This window comes from Glycine soja, chromosome 9 (assembly GCF_004193775.1).
Source record: "Glycine soja cultivar W05 chromosome 9, ASM419377v2, whole genome shotgun sequence".
Classification (NCBI taxonomy): Eukaryota; Viridiplantae; Streptophyta; class Magnoliopsida; order Fabales; family Fabaceae; genus Glycine; species Glycine soja.
In genome coordinates this window covers 41680926-41700183 of record NC_041010.1, presented here as the reverse complement: position 1 = coordinate 41700183, position 19258 = coordinate 41680926, and the positions used below count along the sequence as shown (strand labels likewise).

Below are 19258 nucleotides of genomic sequence, written 5' to 3'. Positions count from 1 at the left end.
TTTTCAACAACCTCCTCAATCTCGCTTTCACCTGAGGGCTGCTCTTTGAACAATGCATGTATCTCATTGAGGATTTGATTATTGGCTTTTTTTAAGGTTAGCATATGCCTCCATTAATGTAAGTAAAAAGCAGAAACTGAGTGGTTTAATTTGATAAGCAACAAAGATCGGGCGGGATTCAGGAGAACGGAGTATGAACTATGAACGTTCAGTTCGAGTTTTTTTTTATATAAAAATACCATAAAGGCAGAGGTTTAATTTGATAATGCTCTCAGTATGACGTACTCTAGCTGGTGTGTTATCTTTCATAGAGTAATCCATTCATATCAAAATATAACCTATGAAAGAGGATAGCCTTGTCAGCTAACTATTGACTATTTTATTTTATTGTATTCTTTTTTATCTTGCATTTATTGACTTTGTTTCTTTTCTTGTAATGAATTGGAAGATTTTGCACCTAGATTAAATTCAGATTGGCCTCAAAGGATGCAAGTTTTATCATTGGACAAAGACAGAAGACTAGTACCAATTTCTATGAATAGTAGTGGAGACGGCCGAGAAACTCAAAGTAAATTTCAGGTAAACAATTAAGTCACTAAGCTGCTAGGTTGGTTTCTTGGTGTTGTATTTTCACTGTCTTCATTCCTTTAATTAACATTAGTTCATCATCCCTTTTTTATCATCTCTGGTCATACTAAATGGCCAACAAAGTTTGAATTTCTTTAAGCAATTTAACGCTTGTAGAGAATACAGACCATTGCTAAAGAGCAGAGACAACCAGGAACTATATTTGCCACCATCAGTTTGTTCTCTCTCTCTCTTCTTCTTCTTATTATTATTATTATTAGTTGATCCATTTCAGTGATATTGGTAGCTTTCAACAAAGATTAAATTAACTAGGACTAGGATATTTAATACACTGATTTTGTGGTCTTACTGCAGCTCAGTCTTCTAGGGATGTGTTTCAGCAGTTCTTGGGGTGGGCTCAATCCGTACACAATATTAGTAAGACTAATTACAATGCATAAGGAAATATCCATTTATAATTACAATGCATAAGACTAATTGCTGCTGCTGATAGACCAGAGTTGGAATTTGGCCTTGAGTTTATATGCTGAATTTAAATGCTGAACTGTTGAATCTAAGAAATTGGCTATCAACAGTGAGCTAGGTGGCATCTTAATTTATGTCAGACAGGAATATCTTTTCAAAACATTATCAATCTTGCTTTTTCATTAAATTTGGATAGATTTCTTAGTAAGGTTCCTATTAGAAAGTTAAAAGAAAAAAAAAAGGTAATAATCTAAAAACTACATATTTTAGAGATATAAAAAACATATTTAAATTTATATAATATATTTATCAAATTTTATAATAACTATTTTAAAAAGTATATTAAGGATGATTTTTAAAGTAGTTATAAAAAAGTCATACCTTAAAAGTTAAAAGCAAGGGAAATGAGAAAATATATAAAATTAAACTTATTTTACAATCAAGTTAACATTTTAATTATTTTTTTCATTTTCTCCATTTTTTTTTTACCATTTCAACTCATGCAGGTGTGTCCCGCTCATACCTTTTTTTATATATAGGAAAAGCCCCGCTCATATCTATTCTTTACAAATTGATCTTATAATTTATATTCACCTAATCGTAATAATGATGTAAACACTAAAATTGGACTAGTCCAATACGGATGTTTCTGAGTCAAAAGTCGAGATATACAGGTGACAATCAAAGTCAATAGGAGGTCTTAATTAGCTAATTGTTCGAAACAACCAATATAATGTTATGTCTTCACATTTGGCAGAACAAAAAGAAAATGTTAATTATGTCTTTATTTGTTGTAGGAAATTTGATAATGTTTAACCTTTTTACTTGTACTCGATGTGAGATTTTACTTCATACTTGTAACCCAACAGGTCCAACTAAAAGCATAGAACTGTTAAGCAAAGTCTTCATAAGCTATTACAAGAAGCATCCTACAATTATCCGTCTTTAGAAACAACACCTATGACAAGATTTAAAAGCTACCATAAGGTGAATCATTAAGGAACCAACTAACACCGACTGTCACAAGTTCAAATTTAATAGAGAAAAGCTTAATGTACAGTTGTATGAATGAGACAAACTCATGTACACTGTGACTGAGTTTGAATACTCTCCAAAGATCATAAACAACTTCTATAAGGACTCTTATTCAAAGGCAGTGCATCATGCATTACTCACGTGAATATGCAAAGATAAGAATTGAAAAGACACAGGCGGAGTTTTACTCTCTACAGTCTACTCTACCAAACACATTAAAATTTCTAAGTCCAAATTGAATGACAGATAAGAATGCAGAAGGCAGTACCTCATGCATTACTCACAAGTGAATATGCACGGATCAGAGAATCGGATTTTCATAGATTACACGGATAAACGTCCTTTCACTTTTAGTTGCTGTGTGTCATTTATGTTTGTTGGCTCTAAGAAGTGCATGTTTAAAAATCAGATGGAAAAATATTTTTGAGGCAAAAATAATTTTATTAAAGGATCAAGATTCTTATTTTTACATGCTAGATTTAAGTTGAAACATGCACACAATATTTCTGACTTCAATCCAAACATGCACAAAGTTGACTATGTTGGAGCCCAAAGTCATCTGTTATTATGTTTAATTTACATTGAGCTATCTTTACATGAATATACAAATACAATGCAGCCATTTTAATTGATGTGGTTTGAACAATAAGTACAAAAGCCGCTCCCGCTTCACCCCCATATTACACCTTCGTTATTGTCAAACCTAACTGATGTACGTGGTACTGTACATGCTGCAGCGTATAAATTCAAAATTTATTCACCCTTATTATTATCATACCTAATTGATGTACTTTTTCTTGGTTACAGGGAAAAAATAAATAAAAGTGTATAAGCATATGGATCGCATCAGTCTAAAGGAGACTATGCAATCCTACACGTTAAAATCCTGCATCAGACAATACTTGATTTTTTTTTATCAGCGAAACACAAATTGTATTAATGGGGTACTAGAAGAACACGAGAACAACAAGATCAAAAAGTATCCCCGCCGACAGCTTATTATGCATTTAAGGATTCATTCAGTAGTGTGGAAAGAAATGAAAAGAAAGTGAATTAAGATGAAAAATTTGAATTAAAATGTAAAAATAAGAATCACACGTTAATTTATTGTTCATTTCTTTCCATTTCCACTCTCTTTCTCTTCAAGACCTGAAAGATTCTGGTAAATGTTGCATAACCAGTCAAGTACATAAGCCCATATTAACCAACCAATGTAGACCCTAACATAAAGGAAAGACGCTCTCTTCATTGAATCCAAAACCAAAGGAATTAAAGAGCATTTTCCCATATGTACAGGGAAACACAAAAAAATTGACAATACTTGATGTACTAACACCTAGCTGGTGTATGGGGTACTATAAAAGTGTACCAATGGATGGATGGCATCAGCCCAAAGGAGACTATACAATCTTACACGTTACTATTTTTTATAGCAAATGCTAGCCAAAGTTCAAAAAAATAAATAAATATAAAGATAAAGTACAAATAAAGAAAAAGTATTCTCTGAAACCAAAATCATATTTTAAGGGACTTGTGACTCACACAAGATCGTTTAATGTCACTATAATTGTCTTTGATAGTTGGATGAAGATCTAGGTTGGTAAGACCAAAAGAAAGGCTTGGTCAAGTTCTCTTTTTTTATAGGCTATAAATCTTTTAATATGATTAATTCATTTCAGGCTAAGGTATTTTCAAATTTAAAGAAATTTAAAATATATGAAAATGTATTTATTTCAACTAAATTTCATATTCATTTTAAATATATTTATTTAGATAAAAATAAATAAATTTCTTACCTCTCAACTTCTTTTTTTAGATAAGATTAAATTTATTTTTGATTCCTATAATTTTATGATTATACAATTTTAGTCCCTAAAATTTTTATTACACATTTGATACATTACATTTTTTAAATTTTAGCAATTTTGATCCACCATTATTTGTGGCCAATTTTATAATGAAAATTACTAACTTAGCATCTAAGTGATAACATGGGATTAACTTGTTGACATGACAAATGAAGAGGGTATATGGGTTTGAGCTCACAGATCAATCCGTGAAGCCCATGATCTGTGTAAATTACAAGCCTAAAAAAATTTAGGGTGTTGCTAGGTGCACCCAGCATTATTGCTGGTGCACCCAGCACTTAAGGTGAAATGACAAAAATATCATTGATCCGTAAATCATTTAAGTTGATCCGTAAAAGCCTTTTACGGATTAACTTGATCCGTAAGCTTTTTATGGATTAAGTTGATCCGTACGATTTTTACGGATCATGTTGATCCGTATTATTTTGTAAAAGACTTACAGATCAAGTTGATCCATATCAATCTTACAGATCAATTTGATCCGTACGATTTACGGATCTCCCTCACACACACCCAACACTCAAAAATTTAATACATCTTATTACAAAGGATTTTTGGCACGTAACAGCAAACAATTTTCACTTTAATCATTTTACACGTGACATTTGATGTGTTAAAGCTTTGGTGTTTTGTTATTAGGTAAGTATTAGTTTTGGGGATATTTGATTTTTTATTTAGTGTTCCATGTTTAATATTTAATTAAATGCTTATATTTATATCATTTAATTCAGTCTTATGAATGTTTGACATTTTATTTAATATTTAATTGAATGCTTATATTTATATTCACAGTATTCTTATTCTCTTTACCATAGTTTAAAAACAATTATTTGACAACTTTACATTTTAAAAAAATTAAAGCTTCTTTATCAAATTTGTGGGTTGGTCCATTTAACCGCAAGCTTAACAGGTTAAATACAAATTAAAATATTTAGTCTATTTAATTCACGAAACAAACTTATCTGATTCATAAAAGTCACAGGTCGTCAAACGAATCAAACGCAAGTCGTTAAAGGATCAAATCAATCTATATACTTATTATTGATGTCTTATTGTAGTAATAAGAATCAAAATTTGAACTGTCAATGTCATGTCAATATATATTTTATATTATCATATCATATGTCATGTCAATGTTATGTCATCACTTAAATTTACATTACTAATTTTTGTTAAAATATATTATCGACAAGTTGATAATAAACCAAAAATTATTAAATTTTAAAGATGTGAAAGATCAAATATATAATAAAATTTTAAAACTGTATAATTGTAAAATTATAGAAGCCAAAAATATATTTAAGCCTTTAGATAAAGTAATTAGATTTTTCATCATATACAAAATCATTGTGTTATTATTTTAGGTGTTATTTTAAATTTATTCATATTACTTCTAAAAAACTCTATAAAATTATTATTTTAAAAATTCTTTATATTTGATATGTCATTTTGATGTTTTATATTTTAAATTCACTTGAAAATTAAAGTTGTCTCTGTAGATGATATTTGTACGATATTTGTAGTTTCTACCAAAACATCGGTTCAAATTTTTTAACTCGTCCGAACACAAGATTTCGGTAAACATGTATTGCAGAACCATCTAAAAAAGGCTACGTTTCAACTAGATAGAAAGCTTTTCATGAAGCATAATTCAGAGATTTTCTCTTTTATTTATTTTCCCGATAAATTATTTGTACAGGAAATGATATAATGGACAACACCCAGGTTCGTTAACTATATTGCTTACTTAATGAGAACACTAACTTTGAAGCTGCAGATAAGGTATGACACAGAATTCACACACTACATACAATCCAGGTCGTTTTGAATGAGTTAAAAAAAAGGTAAATTAGGAATGAAGGATCACATAACATTAAACAGATCTTAAGACGATAAATGGTCAGCATTAATACAATTTGAACTACAACCTATCCGAAACAAGATCTTGCTCTTGCTATTTAAGTTAGATTATCTCCCTGAAAGGCAGCATGAAGTGGTTGGTTGGTGCTAATGACCACCCTGCACGGCCTCTGTCTGCCCACTCTGTTGAGTGTCATTACCCACATGCTGATCATTCCTGCCAGACCTATGATGATGATCATCATTCGGAGGTAGTTCCCCAAGTCTCTCCTGTAGATCGGACAGCATGGTTAGTCTTCCCACAAATCTTTCAGATATCAAGGGATTCTGGGAGAGTAGTATAGGCTATTTAGTTATAACAGACATATTAGTCCATCTAGGCATATATGTTTTTTGCTGAATCAACTACTGAACCTATTCTTTGCTAGGTAAGTTGGTGTCATACAGAACATGGTACTGGCAAGAATGCTTATCAATTTGCAGAAGACACCAAAACAGCATATTCACAATGTTTGAATGGGAGATAAGGAGGATGTGAGGGGAAAAGTTACCTAAAACCTTGTATACAAAGAGGGGAGGGGGAACCCTCTAACCCCAAGAGTTCTTTCCTCTCTATTTTGGAAATAATAAAAATGTTTTTTTTAAATTAAATAAAGGGAGATGTACCCTAAAACACTCAAATAAGGGGTAGGGCATTTCTTGGTTCGCCTTTCTTTAGTTAGACATTCGAGCAAGAGGAAATAATGACCACACCATCCCATCCCTTTTCATTCCTTTACCTCCTTTTAAAAACTTCCAAGGGTAGCAATATAAGATTTTAACATTACCTTGAGAGCTGCATTCTCGGAGAGTAGCTGCTCATAATCACTCCTGATTCGATTTACTTCTGACCGGAGAGAAGCATTTTCTTCCTTCAAAGCCTCAGCACGCTGAGCTAACTCATCACACTCGGCCTTTAAGAAAAACTCACAGAAGTTAGATATGTGACTTATGATCAACCAACCACAGAAGGAAACCACTATAATGACTCTCCATTACCTGCTTGCGCAACCTGGACCTGCGAGCAGATTCCCTGTTAGACTGCTTCCGCCTTTGCCTTTTAAGCTCTCTTTCATCCTGAAAGTTAACCAGAAAAGAAAAAGATAAAATAACGTATAAAGAAAGTAATAAAACAACAATAAAACTTTAAAATCAGGTCTCAGACCAAACATTAAAAGCAGTATTGAGTTTTTAATTAAGGACAATCCATATATGTGTGTGTGTGTGAGGAGGGATCAAGTTACTCCAAAAGTAACTTTAAGAGAGTTGCTCCTCATCTTCACCGTTCAATTTTTAAAAATCTAATGGTTGTAATGAGTAGCTAATCTTAACCATTTGATTTCAAGAAAATGAAAAGTGAGGATGTTACTCTTGGAGTAACTTGATCCCTCATATCATCAGTATATAGTAAAAAATAACCTGTAGCCAGAGTTGTGACTGAGCACTATCCCGTGATCCAACAGTAACCATCCCTCCAGCAACTGCAGTAGATGGAACCTTTCTGCCAAGTCCAGGAATGTTGGATGAACCTGGTGTACCCCAATAATCCATTCCTATATTTAAGTTTGTCGTGGGACCAGGAACAGCTCCAGGAGCACCACCTGCAGAGATAGGTATGATAGACATGGTTTGATTGACCACTGTATGAGGTATATTTAGTCCCCCATTTTGAGGAGTATATGCTGAACTGCCATTTTGAGAGGGTTCATCTGTAATTCAATAGAAAAAAGTACATTTCAGCTGAAGCACACAAACATAATGGGTCAACATATGGAACTACACAAGAAAGTTAGAAAATATATTGAAACAGAAGAAAGTAAGCATTCCAAACCTTCAAAAGAATCCTGCCGGCCCCCTGATTTTAATTGAGAGTCCTGTGAAAAAACACAAATAAATACAGATATTGTAATAATAATTACCTAATACTTAAAGAGCAAAAGGCATGCATAATTTATTTAGGGCATCATTCAAAAGATAGTCAATTGAGTGCCCAACAAACATGAGCAGCAGCCAGCCTGAGCTATGTAGCCCAGATCCATGTCATATTCTTAAACATAATTGACATCTATAAATTATGTATACAAATAGACATCCTGAAATAAAAACATTGAACATCCAATAGTACTTTATGCTGTTTTGCAACAAAAATTTGTACTAAGCCTTGTAGTACTCTTGTTTAATAACAAAAATAACCTGATCCCTTTTAATAATTTCCTCCAATATCCTTTTTGGTCCCCACTCTCCAACTCTACCTATGGTCTCATAGTCAGTCCCAAGCCTTAGAGAAGGAGGAGGATTGTGTTAAGCTCTCAAATAGTCAATGTAAAACTTATTGAAACCCCAAACATGGAACCTCACAAGAGATTATGTGTACTGATGTTGGGTATTACCTGGAAGTAAAGTGTTGTGTGACTCAAGTACAATGTTAAATGAGCTAGAGTTGCTGCATCAGCGCTTGAATGTAGTATTAAACTAAATGAACAAGGATCCCCACATTTTTTTCTGGATGGAAGTGAGTAAAGCAGTTAGTCCAAAAGTGCCTAATTAGGTTTGGTATCTAGAATAAGGGTATTGTGATAGGTAAGTCTTGGGAGGGGGGAATACCATGATTTAGAGAAGGATTTCCATCATGTGTCTTCAAGAAACTAAATGGGTTGGAGAAAAAACTAAAAAACTAGACACTACAAGATTGAAATTTTGGTACACACGAAATAGAGGAAAGAACGGCATGGGTATTATAGTGGATTAGGATCAGAAAGAGACTGTGGTGGGGTATTATTCACTACTTATATTTCATTTTCAAAAAATAAACAATAATTTCAAAAGTTATAGACTGCTTTTGCCCCCATAAAGTCATCTATCTATATTAGGTAAACTGCAGTTCTTATTCAGAATAATGAGATTAAATGCTTATGTCAGGATAGCAATCATACAGGAATTATATTGATAGAAAGAACTACAGAATTCTATTCAATAACATGTTCTTTTCACCTTTTTTACATATATTATGTTCCTTAAAACTTAAGATGGATGTGTTGCCAAGCAAGAAAAGACAAGATATGTAATGAGTATGAGTATATATGAGTAGATGGTGAGGCATCAATGAGGAAAAAATGACATATTTTAAGGTGGTTTGGACACATGTAAAATGGTCACTGGAAAAACTAATGAATAGAGTAGATCACTGTTTTTAGTCCTTTGAAAAGAGGTAGAGAGACTAAGAAAGACAGGAGGAAATTGTTAATATCATAGCAAATAAAATCCCTGAAAATTTGCTCTTTAACCAAGTCCAATGGCAATGTGGGATAAGGCTTTTGTTGTTATTGTATACCCCTTAAAACTTACAATTACTGCAAAATAAGTATTAAGGATACATATTGACAACATAGTGGAAAACTGAGGACTGTCCCTGAACTTACATTCTGAGAATTTGCATCACTTCCTTCACTGGTACCTTCACCTTCACTAGCACTCTCACCACTACAAAGCCAAGATTTCCCAATCAGCATAAATCGCCAGTATGCAATTGCAAATGGAAAGCCAATAAGCTCAACAGGCTTAGAAAAATAAACCATTGTCAAACCTAATATTATATTTACAATTATTGACAGGAAAGTACAACCACAGATAAATAAATAAAATATCTATATCAATTAACTGTGTAAGGGTCCTCAGGCATTCTAAAATAAGTATTAAGTGCAATTTCTGTAATCTGAAAGATAATATATTCAAAAAAGAAGTCCAACAAAATTCTAAAAGAAAGCTTACATACTGTTTTCAAAAAGTGCAATAAATCAGACTAAAAAATTAAAAGGACACCAATGAAGGAAACGCCAACTTCAGGAAGTGACTAGTGTTTTTATTCCCAACTAGACAGTACATGGTATTCAGAATCCTTAAGCCATTTATATTTTATCATTGTGGTTCAGATAATGTGAGGCTGCAACAAAATCACACATCAAAGTGAACTGTAAGCAAGACCAAAGATTTTATAATTTAAATGAAGTTCATTCTTTTAACATGCAAATGTTACCAATAATAGACAGACATCATATCAAATTAAAATTCATTCCTCCAGTTCTGAATTAAATAATTTGCTCTTGGACATGTCAAACTGAGTTCTATTTGGTACATAATCCAGTCCTCCAAATATGTATTAGTTATATTATTCCCCTAGCTATAAAAACAGTGACTGAAGATGGTGATTGGTGAATAGCAAAATACTATGCCATGTAAAAAAAAGTGGATGCATTGTCTCATATAGCATAGAATCAACAGTTTAGCAATTGGCAGGACATTTGGAAGCAAAGTGTGTCTTTCTTTGCCCAAGCTGGATTGCTTTGATTCAAATAAGGGGGCACATAATTCACTGACGAGATTGATCAACACAACACATCTTACCTCTTTGAATGAATTCCATTAGCAGATGTCCCCAGTGTTTTACCATGTTCATTATTTTTCCCTGTGATCATATTCAAACTACCCAAACTTCCTTTTGATCTTTTGATTGGCAATTTTTCCTTCACCTCAGAAGGCTTGCCATCAGCTTCCATGCTGCCAGGAGTGTTTCCCTGCATGAAAACTAATAGGTTATTTTTCCTTACTTGGATAAGAACAAGTTCTGCACAGAAGAGGGAAAATACAGAGACAAAGAGAAGGTGAGAATGAGCACAAAAAAACAAAAGAAAAACTCACTGAAGCCTCAGCAATGCCATTAGGAGAAGGCATGGCAAAAGGATTAAAAGGATAAGATCCCTGTATAAATTTGAGGCAAGAGTAGTTGATGAGCTAATCATTCAGCATGATAACTTCAAGAAAGCATAGTTTATAAAAAATACCGGAGGCATGGATGGATGAGCATAAATGCCACCAGGGGGATACATTGCAACATAGGGATGTGGTGGAGTACCATAGGGAGGCATAAATTGCTGTAAATAAAAATTTCATTAATGAAACAAAGGAGGAATGAGACTTCCATATTGTTAGTGAAGTATAGATTAGTTGTAGTCTTGTAGACGCAGTAGAGAACAATAGAAAGAATAAAGAATGATAAGCAAATAAGACAATTCAACAATCACGACCAAAATCTATAGAATTCTTTTGTAGAGGTAAGAATAAATCGTGTCAACTCCTAATTAGAAAATCCAAGCCTACCTTTTTTTACATACAGGTTCCTGATACAACAAAACTTTTAACAAAATAATTACACCTAAGACATGCAAGGAACTAGGATCCTCATTAATCATAATATATGCATATTGACGAAGCAAGTATTTCCCAAGAGATACTGTTCCTAACAATAAGTAAATCTCAAATTACTATAAATTTACCAAACAATGATTTTACATGCTACCAACCACCACTACCATTGCTACTGACTATGGTCCCATCTGAATAACTATCACCATCAACAAAGTCTACTAATACATTCATCATCATCCACCTCACCACTAACCAGCCCACCATCACTAGTGCCATTACCAGAGTACAATTGATATGCCACAACCATCAGTTCAGGCCCCCATCACCACCATTGTCATTGCCTAACTATTTAAGTTTCCATTTTACCTTTCCCACCCACATGGTAGCACTAAAGAGATGGTGAAATTACTAAAGTTGAAACAGTTTCATAATCACTTTCTCTCTGATCAGACATTCAACTACGCACAACAGACAATCCTGAAAAAATCAACACCTATATCAATTTGTCAAAAGGATTATTCACAACTCCTAATTCCCTGCAATCAACTGATCAACATAGCAATAGTAATACAGGGGGTTTAGTAATGAATGTTTAAATACAACACAAAAAATGGTAAACAGAGGATTCAACTTCACTGGCCAAAAAATAAAAATGCATGAAATGCTTCTCCTTCATGAATATGATCAGGCTCAAACACTAACACATATTTGCTAGCTCCTAGCTGCAATCAAATCATGAGTTAAGTTTCTTTCTATTAATGTTCTTCCACATTTCTGCTTACAGATGATTGGTTTGTTAAAATATCTATAAAATATCTCACAACACTATTGTATCTTACAGTATTTTAGAGTTTCTTAGATCATTTTTTAGGAGTGGTTTCTGTATTTCATTATATTTCAAGATTTTTTTTCCTTATTTAATTAAAATCAGGAATCAAGTATTAGTTTAAAATTTAAATAGGGATTATGGCTTTCTATTTCATATTACATCAAAACCATATGAATTTCAAATTATTCACAGGCAGACTCTCCCTGCCTCCTACCCTACCTAAAACCCTGTAATTTCAACATGGTATCAATGTGGTGCCATCTTCCATGACCTGGCCCATTACTGTTATGCTGATTTTCAGCAACTGTTATTTGTCATCCCCCTCTGCCATGTGTTTTTGAAATTGCAACAACCTTTCTCTCTCATACAGTCATATTCATGGTTGTCAATGGCAGCAGGCCCTCCAATGTGCTGCAGATGAGAGCTGACTAGCCACTGATGCAGTGCTGCCATAAAACCTACTCAATGCCCACACACCACCTAAATATCACTGCTCCAGCATCCATGCCCCTACTTCCATCAGCCACCATTCTTGCTTGACCTGTGGTCTCTTCTCTTCAGATCTGACCTCACCTTGTTCCACCAGCCACCGTTACTCTAGTGGTTATCTTTGTTTTGCAGTTACTTTCTCATATTTAGACGTCCTTTTTAGTGCATGGGAAAGCATGATACTGTATTCCCATCACTTTTGCCGTTGTGTTTGTGTGCCTCACTGCACCATCTCTAGCCTGGCCTGGCCCCTATCACATTTGTTTTCCACCTCCACATGGTTGTTTACCTCCCTTTGGCTCCACTCAGTTGTGTTTGACACTCTAATTTGGTGTTTTTTTCCTGCCTTCATCAAGCTGTTTTAAGTTGGCTTGGCTTGATTATTGGCATTCTTTCCAATGGTTATCTCCAATTTGGACTGTTTGGCTCCTTTTGGATGTTTATTTTTCTGACAGTGACTTTTCTACCAATTGGTGACTTCTTTTTCTGCTAATGACCATTTCGGCAGTGACTTCTCTACTGGATGGTGACTTTCTTCCCCCCATTCTTCAGGTAATTGGACTTGGTTATGACTCACAACAGCTCCAAATATAATTCACAATCACAGGTCATATTATTCATTGGCTTATTCTCTCTCTTCCTCCTACCCTGTCTAAAACCCTGTAACTTAAATATTTGTTGTAATAGCTTGAAAAGAAGAAAAAAATTATTTTCAATATTTTCCATTTGGCCACAGCTCAAGTATAGAGAGTACTTTGGTCCAGTTAGATCTTACATTTGACTAAGCAATAGCAAAAGGTTAATTTACACATTAACACTACCATGTACATGGAATTGCCATTTATAATACCCGTGACAATTACCTGGACACCCCACATATAAGGGTGAGCCTGGGGACTTGATGCCAAGAAACCATGTGGAGGTATAGGAGAATATGCCTAAAAAATAAGGGAGCTGGATGAACCAAAATCCAATCTTGACAATAATGAAAACGATAAGCCATTAATGCCAGCAAAAGACTGTTCCAATAAAAACCTGAAAGCCAGGCCACTCAGGATTAATTGTTCCAGTGCCGGTGGTCGAAGACTGCTCCTGGAAAAACAACAAATGCTTTTGGCATCACACAAAAACTACCGATTATTAACCATCAATACAGATAAAAGAAAAGAAAAACAGTTAGACCTGTGATGTAGGTGGTGGCGGCGTCTTTGACTCCTTCTCTTTTGTAGTTTTATCCATCTCACTGCTTCCCATACTTTTATATCAGTATCTTAAAAATATACACTAAACAATCCTGCACAAAACATGACTTACATTACAAGACAGCCTAAAAGACACCATTCTCCTTCAAAACTTACAACCAAATTCCATCACCTAAAGTGAAGCATGTTAGACAAAAACACTAGAATCACATGCTTCTACGCTGAATTAATCTACAAAGCTACAATCATTTTTGTATCAGTTGTACCAACAGGAACCAACCAATACATTACACCTTTTTTCCCTCCCAATCATGCCAAAATCCAACTTTTGACGTTGCCCTATGTTATCTCCAAACCTAAGATGGTACAAGTTCTGTTCACCTCTATAATAACACTACGAAATTAATCTCTACTACAATTGACAAAGCAGCAATAATCAGAGCTCGAAAAAAAAAAGATGAAAAGTAAAATTCATGCATCACAACAAGCTAACAATATGAAAAATTCAACTTAATTAATGGAAAATAGAGCTGAGAATTCTCAAATTACCACTCAGAGAGAGACTGTGGATCTTCCAAAGCTGGAGCAGAAGCAAAAACAAAACCTGATCTGCCGAGGATGACAAAAACAAACAAAAAGAAGCGACAGCTAAATGCTCAGAAAAAAATGGGAAGAAAAATAGATTTCGTGGGTAGCACGAAGGTTAATCGGGGAATTTTATTTGGGAAATATGGCAAAAAAATGATCTAGAATTTATTTAGGAATGGATGAGAAGGGAACAAACAATTAGGGGCAGATAAAAAATTAGGGTTTGTTTGTTTAAGGTTAATGTTTGTTTGTTTGGCTTTGGGTGTTCACGGAGAGGAACCCATGGATCGTCGTACGGTGTCGCGGTTCAGTGAGATTTTCGTTCCCATTTTGCACAGTTTGTGAAATCCCCATTTACTCCCTGTGCCCACAGTTTTCATTTTTCCTTTTTTTTTGTTATTGTTTTGCATATGTTTTTCGTGTTTTATTTCATTATTATTGCCAATATCCCAAATAAAAAACACTGGCAAAATCTAACCTAAAAAAAAAAACTGGAAAAATCAACATACACCTGATCAAAGCCATAAATATATATTTTTAAGGACTTGATTTCTTTCTCTCAAAAAACATGACTTGATTTCTTATTAAATAGATGGATACAATGCAGGTACAGCTGATTAAAAGTTAATTTACTAATTCTATATCAATGCAAGTATTAAATATGTTTCATATTCACACAAAAAAATGTATTGCATAAAGTTTTTAAATTTTTATATTTTTAAAAGTATTCTTTTATTAAAAATTCATTTATATTCTATATATAAAAAATAGAATAATTATCTTGATAAGAGTATTTGTAGGAGTCATTTTTTACCAAGGGCGTTTTCTTTAAAAAAAATCTTGAACAAGACTGTTTTAAATTGTTTTTTTAATCTCTTATATTTTTCATTCTATCATACTAATCTTTATTTTTAAATTCAATTTTCATTTTTTATAAATATTTTTTTTTTTGCTTAAGTTTAAAATAAATTATTAGTTAGTAATTAAAGATAATCTCATATCAAATTATTTACCATAAATTTAAAAATATAATTTATATGTCAAAAAATTTCATTTATTCTGAATTTCAATTATAATATTATTTATATATATTCATTTTTCCTTTAATCAGAGACCACTAAAGCTCAGGAAAACATAAAATAATACAAGTATGATGGTTTTTAATTATTATATATTCAAAAGTATTTAGCGTACATGTATATAAATTAGAATAATTATTTTTAAGAATTATTCTTCAATAAAATTATGGTTAGGAATTTTTATTTACATGAAAAAATGTAGGTTTTTTTTATAAGGTATTACACCTTTCAATCTATCCTTTTTATTAAGAAAGTATCAATAGTTAAATTTAATGTAATATTTGTATCACAATATAACAAATAAGGAGATAAAAACATCCAAAGTCCTAGAACAATAATTCGGCCCATTCAGTCCCGTCACACAGCCCATTTATTTTGTGGGCCGTAGCCCATAACATCAATGCCCATTTCCCCCAAATTCTCGTTTCTTCTACGCACTGCACCGCACTTCACTTCACTTAACCTCACTTCCATTCCCCAAAATACCAAATTCCAATGGCAGAAGCAGAATCCGAAGCTCTGCGCCTCAAGGCCATGGCGGAGTCCAAGTTCAAAGGCTCCAACAATAACGCCAAATCCGCTCTAAAGTACGCTAAGCGCGCCCACCGCCTCTGCCCGCACCTCGCCGGTGTGTCGGAGACCGTCGCCGCCCTCTCCGTCCTCGCCGCGCCAGATTGGTACCGCGCCCTAGGCGCAGAGCCCTTCGCCAGCAGCAGCGTCATCCGAAGGCAGTACAAGAAGCTCGCCCTGCTCCTCCACCCCGACAAGAACCCCCACGTGGCTTCCGAGGAGGCCTTCAAGCTCCTCGGCGAGGCCTTCAGCTTTCTCTCCGACAGAAACCGCCGCCGCGAGTACGACGCCAAGCTTCGACGTAAAATCGAGGCGGCTGAGATCGAGAGCGAGACGTTCTGGACTGCTTGCTCCACTTGCAGGCTCCTGCACCAGTTTGAGCGGAAGTACCTGGGGCAGGAATTAGTGTGTCCGAGTTGTGAGAAGAGTTTTAGGGCTGTGGAAGCGGCTCAGAGTGATGATGATGACGATGATGATGATGGGGATATTAGGGTTAGGAGTAGGAGGTTGAAGTTGAAAGAGATGGAGAAGAGGGAAATTGGGGTGAAAGGGGAAGTGGGTGGTGAGAAAGGTAATGAATTGGGGAGTGAGAAGGAAGGGAGATTGAGGAAGAGAATGTGTTCGGTTGGGGAGGTTTTGGAGAGGGCTAAACCTAGTAATAGTAAGAGGGTTAAAAATGGAGAGGAAATGATGACATTGGCTGAATTTCAGAATCAAGTGAAGAGAAAATTGCAGGAGGGAAAGTTGAAGGAAAAAGAAAAAGAAAAGGAAAAGGAAAAGGAGGAGGAGGGAATTGAGAAGAGGAGAAACCCCGCGGAGAGGAGGCGGCGGCGGTTGGGATTGAGAAATAATGGAGGTTTAGAGGCTGGGGAGGTGAGGGGTTTGAAGAAGAGTGTGAAGCCTGCGATTGAGGAGAAGAGGAAGGGGTTGATAATTGAGAAGCATAGGGGGGGTTCTAGTGGAGGGGAGTTGGAGACTATGGCGGTGGTGGATTCTGATTTTTATGATTTTGACAAAGATAGAGTTGGAAGAAGCTTTAAGAAAGGCCAAGTGTGGGCGATGTATGATGATGATGATGGAATGCCGAGGAATTATGCCTTGATTGATGAAACTGTCTCGGTGAATCCTTTTGGAGTGAGGATAAGTTGGTTGGATGTACAGAACAGTGGGGATGGGAGGATTGTTAGTAGGGAGAAAATGGGGTTTCATATACCTTGTGGGAGATTTAAGGTTGCCAGGAGGAAGGCTTCTGTAAATTCGGTGAATATCTTTTCTCATGTTGTGGATTGTGACCGGGCTGCACGTGAGGTTTACAAAATTTACCCCAAGAAGGGCTCCGTATGGATGCTTTATGGCGAGGGTAGTATTGATGCGGATGAGGGTAAGGGATGCTATGACATTGTTGTGTTTTTGACGAGTTACAATGAGGTGAATGGTCTGAGTATGGCGCATCTTGAGAAGGTTGATGGTTACAAGACAGTATTTAAGAGGCTGGAGAGGGGGAGCGGTGCTATTAGATTTCTTGGGAAGGATGACATGTGGTTAGTTTCACATCAGATTCCTGCACGGAAGCTTCTTTGTGATGAAACTCCTGAACTGTTGAAAGATTGTTGGGAACTTGATCCTGCTTCACTTCCTTCTGATTTACTTACTATTGGTGGATAGATAATTTAGATTAGGTAATCTTTTTGGTGATAGACTCTGAGTTTTGAAAGACTATTTAGAAGTTGATTGTTGATGACTTCGTATGTACTTACTGTTGGGTGGCTTAAATTGATGACCTTTGGAAACTTTGGTACGACAAAGATTATGTTATTAGGAAACCTGACTGCTTTGTAAAGCTTCAATTTGATAAATCTGTATAAAGAGATATACATGAATTATACTCTTATATTCTGCTGGATTAAAATGTTCGTCAACACTATAAACTAGTTACTATGGCAAAATCATGCTGATGCTTTATTCAGTCTCAACTGATTGGGGGAGTGTTAAAAATGTATGCACTCATTACTAACCTGTAAATGAAGTCCTAGGTGGACAATATGACAGACTGATAACATTTTAGTTCTCTGCAGTTCTTTTCAAGAAACATTTTCACTAAAGCAGAAATTTGCAATGGCTGTTGTGTGTATAATCTATTTAATATCTCTTTCCAGTTTGAGGCACAAAAAACATGAGCCTAATTTACTTGAACTACAATTCTCTTAATTGTGGTAAATAGAGTTATGACTTGATATTGCTTAAGGAATTAGATAATCAAGGGTAACCACTGGTATGCGTTCTAATCTCTGTTTGGTCACTCTTTACATTAGCTGAATGATTGCTGTATTTGGTTTTCACACGCAATCAAATTATATTACCTTTTTATTACCTGTGTATATTGCATATTCAATTGTAGGTGTTACTTAGCTGGGATGGCTACAAATTCATTCTTAAATTCGGTATTACCAAATCTAATTAAATGCTTATGGCTCCTTAGCTTGCCACAAGGGATTGTTGCTTAATTTTTAGTCTGTGTATTCTGGGTTTTCAAAGTCAACACAACAGTTCTTAAAAAAACTGTTGTCTCTGCTTACACTGATATTAAGTACTCTGGCTTTTATTTTATGCACAGTATTTATAACTAATGTTTCATCTTGAGCTTTTCTCTGGTTTTGTTAATGGAAAAAGATGCCCAGTTAGCTGAAAATAAGTACCATCAGAATCCTTTGTGCAGCAATGTCAATTTTGACACTCAAGGAGTCCGTATAAACCTATTTTTCATGTTTCATTGGGCATCTGTGTATAAAATGTTTGTTCATTTGCTTCCACATCACACATTTTCGCTGCAACTACTAGCTGGTATAAACTCCAAAACTCAGTTCAACTAAACCAAATATCATATTTTTTAAAAGTAATAAATTAGTTGGTTTTATAATGCATCTATGTTGAATGTTTGTTCATTTACTTGCACATAACTTATTTTCACTACTGACTGATAAATTCCAAAACTCGGGTTCAGACCTCCAGTGAGTTTTCTTCAGTTTTAAGCTCATACAATGTTATGAGACTGGAAAAATTACATGAGAACTGTTTTTATACACAAACATATTTCGCGTTTCTTTGATACCCCTAATAATCAGTTAATCACTATCCATTTTCCCTCCCTGATTAACCTCAACGCCATTGATGCTGATGAGGGGTACATTGATGTTATTTGATTTGATGTACTAGTAGATAAAAGAGAGACAGAGAATTCTGTTGCATGCAGAGGCGCTGCTACATCATTTTGATTTGTGGTCACCAAAGAGAGAAGTCTTGGAATTTGTGTCCTTATCCAAATATGTGACTAAGGGAACTCTTAATTATTGTACTTTGAACTCATGACCCTTTTGCTGATATAATCTTTTTTGTGTTTCTAATTTAGTAATTTGGGACTTGTTTATATACTCTTTATTTGCTTTT

The 19258-nt window shown here is 34.7% G+C and overlaps 2 protein-coding genes across 2 annotated transcripts; one reads left to right on the top strand and one right to left on the bottom strand.

Annotated features, from left to right (window-relative positions):
- Positions 1–5664: 5664 nt before the first annotated feature.
- On the bottom strand, positions 5665–14555 carry LOC114368982 (bZIP transcription factor 16-like). Its single transcript, XM_028326284.1, has 13 exons — positions 14127–14555; positions 13558–13669; positions 13411–13467; positions 13239–13313; positions 10694–10783; positions 10551–10610; positions 10257–10426; positions 9275–9335; positions 7687–7729; positions 7275–7564; positions 6855–6932; positions 6644–6769; positions 5665–6086 (listed from the first exon to the last, which is right to left on the bottom strand). Exons 2-13 carry the CDS (start codon positions 13627–13629, stop codon positions 5964–5966), a joined length of 1245 nt encoding a protein of 414 aa, XP_028182085.1. The 5' UTR covers positions 13630–13669; positions 14127–14555; the 3' UTR covers positions 5665–5963.
- A 1081-nt stretch (positions 14556–15636) lies between these two features.
- On the top strand, positions 15637–17760 carry LOC114425111. The gene has a single exon (XM_028391877.1). The coding sequence runs from the start codon at positions 15740–15742 to the stop codon at positions 17477–17479; it is 1740 nt and encodes a 579-aa protein (XP_028247678.1). The 5' UTR covers positions 15637–15739; the 3' UTR covers positions 17480–17760.
- The last annotated feature ends 1498 nt before the right edge of the window (positions 17761–19258 follow it).